This window comes from Fundulus heteroclitus, unplaced genomic scaffold (genome assembly GCF_011125445.2).
Source record: "Fundulus heteroclitus isolate FHET01 unplaced genomic scaffold, MU-UCD_Fhet_4.1 scaffold_137, whole genome shotgun sequence".
Taxonomy (NCBI): Eukaryota; Metazoa; Chordata; class Actinopteri; order Cyprinodontiformes; family Fundulidae; genus Fundulus; species Fundulus heteroclitus.
The window spans coordinates 480,295-492,044 of record NW_023396549.1 but is presented as its reverse complement, the minus strand read 5'-3'; the positions used below and the strand labels follow the sequence as shown (position 1 = coordinate 492,044).

The following is an 11,750-nucleotide window of genomic DNA, read 5'->3' as shown; positions in this document are numbered from 1 at the left end:
AGGGGTATCAGTGTAAAGGGGTTGTAAATAATTAAAGCAACAAGCATTGTTTCTTTAATACTTCAAATCATGCAATACATTGTGTTGGTCTGTCATGCAAAATTAACCTGGCAAGCCAGATTGATAATGTGTAGCACATTACGTTCTGCACATTATTAATCTGGGTCTGCTCCCATCCAATCGGTTCGGGGAAAGGAGGGACATGCAGCTGACCTTTTTGAGCTGATTGAGTTAAGCAACACCTAGTGCCTCACTACCAAAAGTTGATTTTAGCCAATCAGGTGAATAAGACGTTGTTGATGTAGAGGGCCGATTGTTTATAAGGAATGTTACTTCATCTCAGGCGACAAATGAGAATTATTTATGATTTTACAGTAACTATCTTACTTATAATTCATTTAAGATAGTCAAGGCACTTCTTGTTGTTCTTCTTTAAAAGAAGAAATTATGGATTCTGACAAATCAGATGCAATAGTGCCAGCTACGCCTGCGTCCTCCTGCGCTGCCATGTTTATCTGGGTTCGGCTGTGGGCTCGACAGCTCTTGCTTTCATCACAGCGGTATGCTCAGCATTAAACAATAATGCTGCAACATGATTGGCCCGAAAAAAATGTTGGTTCGGTTCCGAACGACTGAAATAGGAGCAGGACAAGATGGATTCTCATGTTTGTGACCACACAAATAGCGCAAGAATTCATCTTGCAGGCAAGGCTAACATAAAATCCTATTAAAATACACCGAGGCATGTTGTTGTAACATGGCAACCTCCAAAATTATAAATTATAAATATCCTGTCCAGGAGTGACACTGAAAACAACCCAGTCTCACCCAACAATGTGTAATAGACACGTCGATCCACTGGAGGAAATGTAGTATTATCGCAATAACCTAGTGTCTGCATTTGTTACTTCAAGGCTGGACTATTGTAATTATGCAGTTCAAAGCCTTATGCTGATCCAAAACACCACAGCAAGAGTTATGATAAGAATTAAAAAGAAAGATTGTACATCTCATATTTTAGCTTCCCTTCATTGGCTCCCTTGAAATTCAGAATGGAGTTTAAAATCCTCATCCACCGGGAGGCAGATCTTTTAGTTATCAGGCTCCTCTCCTGTGGAACCAACTCCCAGTTTTAGGCAGACACTCTGTCTACTTCTTGGTCCAGGCCTAAACCTTTCCTTTATGATGAAGGCCATAGTTAGAGTGGCTTAGGTTATGCTGCTGGAGAGCATTATGACCACTCTCTCTCTCTCCTACATTTTCCTACTATTCTCCAATTTTAAATTATTTGCTGTTATGTAACTTTTAAATTAAAATTCTCTCTCTCTGTTTCTCCTCTTCAAAGACGCAGCCTCTGGCCTGGCGGTCTGGTTAGCTGTCACACCTTCCAGGAGGGGGGTATTGGTTGGGCTACTGCTACAAACTACTTTGTGTTTTTCATGAAACACACTCACACTGAGCCAGGTTCTGCTGGAGGTTTTGCCTTTCCGTCGACGACAACTGGAGGAAACGGGTTTCATTTAGAAAGGTGAGATGGATTCTGAATGAACTGGAAAGTTTTATGTTGCACAGCCGTCAGGTTTTTGATGGAGTACTTCATAAGAGCCGATGAATCTGGGAGAGTTTGCTGGAAACAGACATTAGTGGTATGTGCTCGGCAGATAGACGGCCTCTATGATCTGGTGGATGTATGGGAGCTGGGGACATTCTGCGATCGGCCGTACGATGTGCTCTTAAGAGCTGTAATGGTCATATGCAAGATTAATTTACAACGGCGGAAGTGGTGATGAACAGATGTGACTGACGTGTTTTGTTCATCAGAGGGAAAAAGGGACAGTTGAAAGCCCAAAGATGACTCAAAGGGAGAAAGGCCTGTAGCGGTAGAAACATAGAAATTATGGCCTTATTATAACCAGGAGTGAGACAGAGGGGTGGATGTTAGTAAGGCAGCAGGAATAAAGGATGAAATGTTCTGATAACATGAGAGGAGCTGGCTAATGGATTATAGGAGAGGTGGTGGAGCAGAAGGGGAAATCCCATTGGTTCAGAGGCAACACATTCAAATTGTCTTAAATCAAATTGTCTTAAATCAAGTTGTTTTAGTAAATTCTAATTTAATTGCAAGTCAAAGTGTAAAGAAGCATTTCCAGACTTATTGCTTTTTAGACCGCAAAGGTGGCCGTGCTGTAAAGAAGATTGTGCTGTAAATTGAAGTGTAATAATTCATCTGTTCCACTTCTCTGAACCTTATCACAAGCTAGGCAGACAAAGGATCGTGCGATTAAATACTTCTGCACAGAATAATACATCTAACATCCTAATACTAGGCATGCATCTTTTTTGCAGAATGTAAATGTGATTTCTACTAGAGAAACTGACTCATTGTCCGGTTTCTAACTAAATCACCACCCTTTCTAAATGTCACATTATTACCTTTGCAACTGCACATGCCTTAAAAACAGTAAAATAGGAAACAAATGAGCTACAACGTGAGTCATAACTCCTCCCCATCTCCCCACCCCTTCCTACTACAGATAAGGAAGAGAATAAAGGGGTGTATTCATTTTATTCGACAAGACAAGACAAGACAACATGAAGGTAAGTCTGCTTTCTCTCAACGAGAGCAACTTTTAATACTTTCGAATCCCACAAAGGGTGTTGATTGTGAGAGAGGAAACTGAGCGTCAGTCAGTAACAAATGGCTCTCTGTAAAGCAATCATGCGTGTGTGGGAATGTCTGGACAGGAAGTATTTGGTTTTCAGCTGTTGTGTTGTTTATAACACTATCTGTTACTTATATATCCTTCATCTTCCAACCTGGATTCAGTTTGCTAAAATTCCTCTAAACTCCTGTCTTCTTGTTGACTGATTTTCAATAGCAAGCCAGATGGTTAAATCTGAATTGACTGAAAATGAGGAAGCATACAAAAAAAAACAAAAAAAAAACTGCGTATCTAATCTCTTATCTCATTTACTTAATCGTATAAAGTAAACAAGTGAACCTTTTCTGTAGAGTCTCTCTTATCTTTACCACCGGTATCACTCAATAAAAAAAAAAAACTAAACTTTGCTTCTCTCTGTTTACCATCCTTTGGTAATGTTTAAACACATCTAGTTGCCTGAAGTGTACTGGTTGTGTGGGATCGGTAGTTTCGGCGGCTGAAGCGAATTCGAAAGGGGTGTGACGTGCTTCATCATGTAGAAAATCCCAACCCGTTTCATTCTGACGTCATCGGTTTCTAGATAGAAAACAGAAGTAGGCTACTAACACAAACCTGTTCATATTGTCTTGCATAGCAGACTGTGATCCCTTTGAACTTGCTCCATTATTTAGGGGTCACCAAGCACCAGAAAGTTTGTTCTGGGATACAGAGGAAAGTGAAAAAAGTCTCTCCTGTACACTTTTGAAAGAAGCCACCAGTGCATGGCAGTCATGTTAGCCTAGCTCGGGGGTCTCCCCTCTCCCCTTTCCCAGGGGGTCGCGAGACACCTCCGGGGACCAGAAAAAGATTTTATGCTGATGTGCTAAAATATTTTGCATTTCCTAATTTGTGAAACACTGAAGTATAACTTTACCAGACGCTCACCATTCCTCACTTTTAACGCTGGAGAAAGGCTGCAATCTTTTCTGAGTTCTTATAGAAAATACTTTATTCTCATAGTTGTACATCTTTATTTCCAAAATATTATGACTATTTTATTAATCCTAAAAGTCAAACGGGAGGCCTCCAGTCTGTGGCACTGGTACTTTGGTGTGTCGCAAGCTGAAACATTGGATACACTATATTTGGTATTACATGTGTGCTCTCATCTATTCTATTGCTTTCTATATGTCAAGATCACGGAAAAAATATTGCCTGTTGTTGTTCATATAAATAGCTATGATTATCACCTACTTGGGTTGGTATCTCCTTTCTTGATACTAAACTTCTTCTGTACTGTCCATGGCGTTATTGTTTGACTCCTGGAAATTCCCTCTGATTTTAGTTTCTACTAAGAAGAGAAAAGGAGTGCCTCTGCTTAATTTCAAATAACTTGGAAATACCGTGTGTGTCGTAGCCATTTCGAGGTATTTGGAGCGCAGTGGCAAGATCTATTCTTAAATCGGTGCGAGAAGCAGCAACTGTTTTCAGCGTTCTTTTGATGTTCTTATTTTAAGGTACCATTAACCTAAAACCTAAGCAAACAAGATGTAAGTCTCAGCTTGGGAATTTCCTAACAGCTAAAGTGGCTTCCCGTAAAAAGGTGGGAAAAAATAATTTCCTCATCGACAGTTTTAGATACCATTTCATCTTAAACTAGTTTATAAATAAATACAATAATCTTCTCTCCCTCAGGGAAGCAGGTTACAGAGAGATACAGATTGATATTAAAATATAAAACAGTCGCTGAAGGTACCTCGTACACAATATTAAGTAGAGAACAAAGGCTGTGCGCCTTCGAAACAGACTCTTTCTGTTTGTGCTCCAGGGAATTCCCTGTTGCCGTTTGCTGAAATGAAATGCTGGCTTGTGCTCAGATCAGACAAGAAAATCTAAAGGTTTCCATGTAAGAACAATCAAGAGCAAGTCAGGGATTTTAAATCAATTGTTTTTTGATGCCTTTATTCTAAATAAACACTAACTTTGGGTAGATGTGGTTTAAAAAAATCATTAGTAAATCACAACATTGACTCCTTCATAACCTGCCGAATATTTAAGATTGCCAAACATTCACGTGATGACAGAAGTCAGTTTGTAAACTTTCAAAGACAAAAATCACTGTCTGCATTGACTCAAGACTACACTGTGTGTAAATGTCGATTCAGCTTGTCCGGTTCAAGTGCTTGTGACCAGAAGATTATCCATCGTCCTGCAGTATTTAACTTGTGTTTTTGTTCTCAACAGGCATCAATGTTTTGGCAGACTCTTCTGTAAGTCATACTCCCATTTCCTATTGTGTCACTATGATTATTCCATTGCAGCCGCAGACAGTTACTCAGTATCCATAAATAATGTGGCCACAGATCTAAAGTCATTTATACCTTTAATGGCCCTTTATCGTAGCACACATGAATGTTCCAGAAAACTGAAAGCCTTAACATAGTGCCGATTTACAGTACATCAACCAATCTTATCAGGAAACCACAACCACAATATCCTTTTCCTTGTTATGTCATTGCAAGTGAAAATAGAGAGTTCAGTCTTGTAATTGCACTGAAGTGATACAAAATTCAAGTTAAATGATAGTTTAGTAGTTGGTAGCTTCTTAGATTACCACGAGCATAGTTACGTAACTTGAAATGTACAGTACAGAAAGTTTGTTATGTCAAATTGGTGGACTGCCATCTGCACCAATGTGTTAACTTGATCTCCCTTTTTAATTAAGCCCAAAACTATTTGTACCTTATTATTTAGATTCAAAGCAACCTTTGTATCTACCACATGATTCATCTGGCTGTAAGCATTATAAGTACGTTTAAGTGTGCCAGCCAGAGTCCCGACTTGAATCTGGTCGAGAATCTGTGGAGCCAGCTAAAGATTAGGGGTATGGGAACACACCTTACAAACTCAAAGACAGTGGAAACATGCAAAAAGATTTTTTTTAACAATTATAAGGTGCATGTCAATAAATTATTTGCCATGGGTTATTAGAAAAAGTATTAAAAAATATTTTATGTTGTACTTGCTACAATTCAGTAGGCACTATCAGTAATTATTCCGTGTCCTTCCACACTTATTGAAGTCACTTAAATTACTGTCAACTTGTGTTCTGTGTATGTATTCTTGGGTTGTTGCTGACAACCAATGTAAAACTGGTGTGAAATTCCCAATTAGAAATATATAGGAAAAATAAATTATGTTCAAAACTTATTTTTCCCCTCTATAAATAAGTTTAGAAGGAAAGATTAATGAAAAGCAAATAGATGTTCCACAATAACAGCACCAAATAGTGTCCCACTGACATAGCCTGTCTAACACACGTTAAACATGTCTCTTAGTCATTAAGCCTTCCACTTATTATTTTTCTTCACGGTGCTGATTCAAACACATAAACAGTCAGAGTGATTTCAGTAAGACACCACCCTGGTCACTGGCAAAATTAGGCTTATGGGACTTATTGCGTTGAAATGTGATGCCAAATCATTACATCGTATGAAACCAAAAGTCCCCAAATGTCCCAAGGGTGAGAAAACAGAGATTTCAAATAGTCACACATTACTCATTCTGATGCCTGTTCAGAATGAGTAATGAGTAACAATCTGAAACATCAAGTGATCTAATTCTCTGCTTCTGTTTTTGTGTGGTCACATTTGTATAATAATGGACAATCTATGTATTTGTTTAGGGCTGTTTTCATGTGTATTATACCTTTGTAAATGTTCATTAATGTTACACTCTTGCAACATTTTAAAACATATGTTTTTTTGTGTATATCTAGGAAACCAAGACTCCTTTGTCTGCTGCTTCTAGTTTTAAAGATAACTGGACTCAGTTCTGTTGATACAGGTGAGTAGCTCAGGTAATCTGTAAAGTAGCCTCAAGGATATTTAATCTAAAACGTTTGGTCGAGGATATGTGGATAATAATCACCTATTTTCAAAAAACCTTTGGCTTGTGTAGTTCAAATAATTAGACATCTAGTTCATCAGTAAAGAGCTATTCAACCTTTTTGTTTAACAGTAAAGGATTTTATCATCCTATTTATTCTATGATGGTTTACAATTTCAGGGACATTTGTTAATTGGTTAATGTAAAAGAAAAAAAAAAATCACCAACTTTGAATGGAAACCAAACCATAGACAGTTTTGGCACTTTGATAAAACAATATAAAATGTTGCTGTAGTTTGTGTAAAAAATGTGGTGATCTGTAGAGAAGTCAGTGATTACTTTGAAAGGTAATTTTTAATTAAATTGTAGATCATTTGTAGGCGAAATACCTGCTGTGAGCAGAAAACGTAAAATATTTCTTGTCAGAGCAAGAGGCTGATGAAAAAGTGGTTTAAATACAAAATGTAACAGTTTGTATTTAAACTGTCAAAGTCAATGTTGTCTTTTCCAGGCAGAAATTCTGACTGGAAACACTTTATGTTCTGTTTAAAGTAGGTGTTTAACACAGAAAGACCATGGATATATGCTGTAGTGATGATAAACGCTGAAATGTTCATAAATTAGCTTTATGTAAACCTATATTTTTGGGACTGGAGATGTTTCGAGACTGCTGGTTTAGATCCTCTCGCAGACTATCTCGCAGACAGCTTGAGACTGAGGGACCAACTACGTATTCTAGATTTATAGTATAAATCAGCAAATTAGTTTGTGTGTGGTTTAGTATTTACATAAACGAGTGTGGCTCATATGTACTAACTGTGTTTAAGAAAGAAAAGCATTATGTTTTCATTCCAAATAGCTCTGACATGGTTAGCTATATTTGCCAATGAAGCGCTTTTGTTCAAGCGTAAGGATTAGCTTATTTTAAAAGATAACTATGTTGTCAGTTGGCCCAAAATGCTCTCAAATTATTATCAAGGAAGCTTAATTTATTTCTAAAATTCCTGTGTAGGCACTGTCCCTTTAATTTTTTTCTGTGAAATTAAGAGTCATCAAATCTTTAACCTAGAAAAAACCCCACTCCCACACAAGATTTAAAATGAGAAGTTTTCTCTAAGTGATAATACACTGCTGGTTAATATTTTATTTTGTTATTATCAAATTCCCCTGAGGGTATTTTACTGCAAAATGTGTCCTAATATATTTTTTTTCTTTTTCAGGACGTAGTGATCCGATTCAATATAAAGGGATGGTCGGTGGAAACGTCAGCTTCTACTGTCCTGTAGACAAAACGAAGAAGTTGACATTGCTGTACTTCCAAAAACCTAGTAAACCGACAGTTTTCCTTAATGGATACTATTCTACAAAACCCATAAAAACAACACAAAACAACACAAAATTGGACCTAAACAAAACAATAATGTACATGTTTGATCTAAAGTTGTCTGACAGTGGAGACTACGAATGTTATTATATGTATGCCAATACAAATATGGTTAAGCCAGCGAGGGTTGAGATGCATCTTACTGTCACAGGTAAGCAAGTTTTTAACTTATATGATATACTCATGTTATATTGTTGATGGTGAGGGATGGACCGTGGATATGTCAAAAGTTAGTCAAACAACCTTTAATTAACTGAACAACTTTAATTTAATTGTCTATTGGGAAAGGGGGGGGGGGGCAGAGATGGAAATTGTTTGTTTAAAGTCAATAATAATTTTGTATACAAATTTTTCCAAAAATTTTTGTATAAATTTGGCTAGATTAAAGCTGGTTGTTATGCTTCTTCTGCTTTTTTGAGCCAGAAATAAGGCTTGTTCACATATTTGAAGGAGACATTTTTATTTGCTAAAAGGTTCTGCTGCTGAGGGTTTTATTTGTTTACAAGTGAGAAGTGAATTTGAAATTCAACTAATAGGAAAAAAAGTTACAATGCATTTTTTTTCCTACATGTTAATGTTTCACATGAAAACAGAAATTGATCTTTCTTACATGATATCTAATCCATATGTTGACTGCATTATCAGCTTTCTATTTGCATGAAAATCTTATGCTTTAACAAACAAACAAAAAAAAGATGAAACACATAACTTTCCCTTTATTTGTCATTCTTGCAGCCCTCTTCAGTAAACCTGTAATCACAAAAACCTGTGATGAAAGAAACGGCTACCCATTGGACTGTCATGTGAAATGTGAATCACATAACGGGTTACCGAAGAAACAAATAAAGTGGAATGTACCTGGAAATAGTAGCAGAGACTTGTTGAAGGAAGCCAGAACGGATGAAGTACCGTCCAATGCAGGGTTGGTTAATATCTCCAGCACTGCGTACTTCAACTGCTCTGTTGATAACCTGACGGTGTCCTGCTCGGTGGATGGCTTCACCTCAGATAACATCTCCGTGTGTAAGTACTCAATTCAGACAGGACAGCAATGTCTTCACTGTACCCTGTACCTCATCAAGTTTTGTGTATTCATTTCAGGGAATAGCTGAGGAAACATTTTTGCATAATTTTATATCTTCACTTTTTAGAGAACAGTCCAGTTTTTGACTGAGAGGTTTGTTCAAGGCTAAGGGTCAGCAGTCAAACCATCGTCTTCATATAGTGCTTATGTTGGAAAATTATAAAGATATGCCAAACAGTTTTTCAAGACAAAAAAATAAAAGCTGACTGAGTTGCCTATATGTATAGCCCTAGTGCAGCCCTACCGAGACAAAACTGTACACCAAACACTAAGAAAAGCGTTAATCAGAAAACATAAAAACAATCAACGAGCCATGGTAACTGTGGATCCGATCGATAGGACACATATTAGTTTTACACTCCTCAAATATTGGCTTTTCAGAAGTGGCTAGAAAAAAATATTGCTGAAATAAAACCACAAGAAGTCCTTTTTTAAAGATGTCACAAGCTGTTCAGGGTACACGGCAAACATTTTGAAGATGAGAGACCAAAACAGAACTTCTTTTGGCCCACTAGAAAAATACTGTGTGTGAGGCATAACATAGCACTCCTGTCAGCAACACCATCCTTACTGTGAAACATTGCAGTGTCAGCATTATGCTGTAGGGAACTGTATTCGTCAACAGCCACGGAGACGCGCTTGAAGTTGTTAGATACTAGAAGTTTGTTCAGGACAATCCTAGAAGAAAAACTGTTAGAAGCTTCAAAAGACTAAGGAGAGGGATGGATGTTCATCCTCCAGCAGGACCTAAAACCCTGAACATGGAGCCACAGATACAATGTAGAGGTTTAGATCAGGGGTTTTCAGCTCCAGTCTTCGAGGCCTGGTGTCCTGCAACTTTTATGTGTCTCTGCTTTGGCACTCCTGAGTCAAATAATCAGGTCATTAGCAGGACTCTGGAGAACCCGACCCACATACTGAGGAGGTAGTTCAGCCATTTGATTCAGTTGTGTCGGACCCTGGACACATTTAAAAGTTCCAGGAACCCAGACCTTGAAGACCCGAACTGAAACCCTGTGGTTTAGGCCAAAGCATATTCATGTGATAGAATGGCTCAATCAAAATCGGAACCTAAATCCAAGTAAGTATTTGTGGGAAGCCCTGAAAATGAATGTTCAAAAATGCTCTCCAGCCAGTCTGACTGAGCCTGAGTTGCTTTGTAAAGATTAGAGGGTAAAAGAACAGGACAAACAAACAAAAAATATATCAGTTTGTGCTTGTGGGCGTGTAACGTTGGTAGAAACATACTATACCTCATAGATCTTACAGCAATAACTGCGAAAAATAATGCTACAATGTATTGGCTTGAGAATAATGAATATAAATGCACGGGACATAGGTGAACATTATCTTCTAAATACTTCGGTGTGTTTGTTGGTCTATATTTATTGCTGTTCTCTTTTCAGATTTCTATTTCTAAAAAAAAAAAAAAAATAGAAAACAATGTTTTCTTTTGATTTGACCATCATAATTATACATTGTTTTGCGTTGCTCAATCTGATAAAATCCCAAAGAAATTGTGAAGCAACACAGGAAGCAGGGAAAGTTTTGCAAGGGCTAAAAATATAGAGCAGATCAGTTGCTTGACCCTCCTGTGTCCAACTTGCTGAATAATTAAAAAAATTAGATCAAATTGAATAAGCTTTAGATATTTATTCTAGTGTCAACAAAAACACATTCTCCCCTAAAAGATCTTTATATGACTTAAGTTTACTCTTGCACTTACATATTTAATTCTTTCCAGCACGTTTCTGATGATATTTTTTTTGTTCTTCTCTGAAGGTCCTTCTAAGCCCCCCCCTGACAAGCCTGGCCCGTCCATTGTTCATGTAGCTGCAGGAGTTGTTTGTACTCTTGTGGTTGTGCTGTCATTGGTTTTGTACATTACATTAAGAAAAAGAGAAACAAGTAAGGACAAATTTACTTCTTCTGAGATCTTAAAGGTGCATCATATTTACACATCTGCATCTCTGATTCACTACAGAGAAATGTGCAAACAAAAATGCAAAAACTCATAGTGTGTGTGTTTTTCTTTTACTTCTAGGGCCAGCAGTACAGCCAGAGGCAGGAAATGGACACCCGGAGTGAGTGCTGTTTATTTTATTTTTTATTTTTTTACATAAACACACACAAAGTTATTAGCTGATATAAACGCATCAAAGCAAAACACACTCACTGAGAACAGAAGGCTGGAAAGTTATGCCCCTGATTGAAATGCCATTGTTTGCAACTCGTTCTGTCTACCAGTTATAATGGGACTCACTCAAAAATAATTGTTCACTAATTATATTTTCCTCTCTTTGCTTTGCTGCTTTTCTTTCGGTTGCTTCCTCTTCCATCCAGTGAGGTCATAGCTATGAACGATTCAAAAGCAGAAATATTGTAATTGTAAAGATCTGGGGAAAAAAAAACAAGCCAAAACATTTGGACTGCAGCTCGCCCGTCCTGGAGTACGGGACCTCAAACCTCAAACGGACAGCTGACCTAAAGCCTGCACGGATATGCCCACCGAGTCCGACTCACCAGGGAGAGACAGCGCACTGTCAGAGCAGAAGGAAGTTTTTACATTCAACTGGGGAAACTGCGTCACTGAACAACAGTGGTTAACTTTCTAAAGAAATGACATTTTCGCCGCGCCGTGGTAATGTTCTCAGCACACAATGTAAAAGCACACGTCATGGAAACACGTCCATCGAAGACGAGAAGTAAAACTAAACACCGCCAAAGACTCCTCCGTAACACCGAGTGTTGC

At 37.8% G+C, this 11,750-nt stretch overlaps 1 protein-coding gene across 1 annotated transcript; it reads left to right on the top strand.

Moving 5' to 3' along the window:
- The first annotated feature begins 2,555 nt into the window (after window positions 1-2,555).
- LOC110367918 (butyrophilin subfamily 1 member A1) lies at window positions 2,556-11,399 on the top strand. The gene is made up of 8 exons (XM_036129091.1): window positions 2,556-2,598; window positions 4,887-4,912; window positions 6,421-6,488; window positions 7,751-8,065; window positions 8,650-8,937; window positions 10,781-10,906; window positions 11,043-11,082; window positions 11,342-11,399. The coding sequence occupies exons 1-8, from the start codon at window positions 2,593-2,595 to the stop codon at window positions 11,382-11,384; spliced, it is 912 nt and encodes a 303-aa protein (XP_035984984.1). The 5' UTR covers window positions 2,556-2,592; the 3' UTR covers window positions 11,385-11,399.
- The last annotated feature ends 351 nt before the right edge of the window (window positions 11,400-11,750 follow it).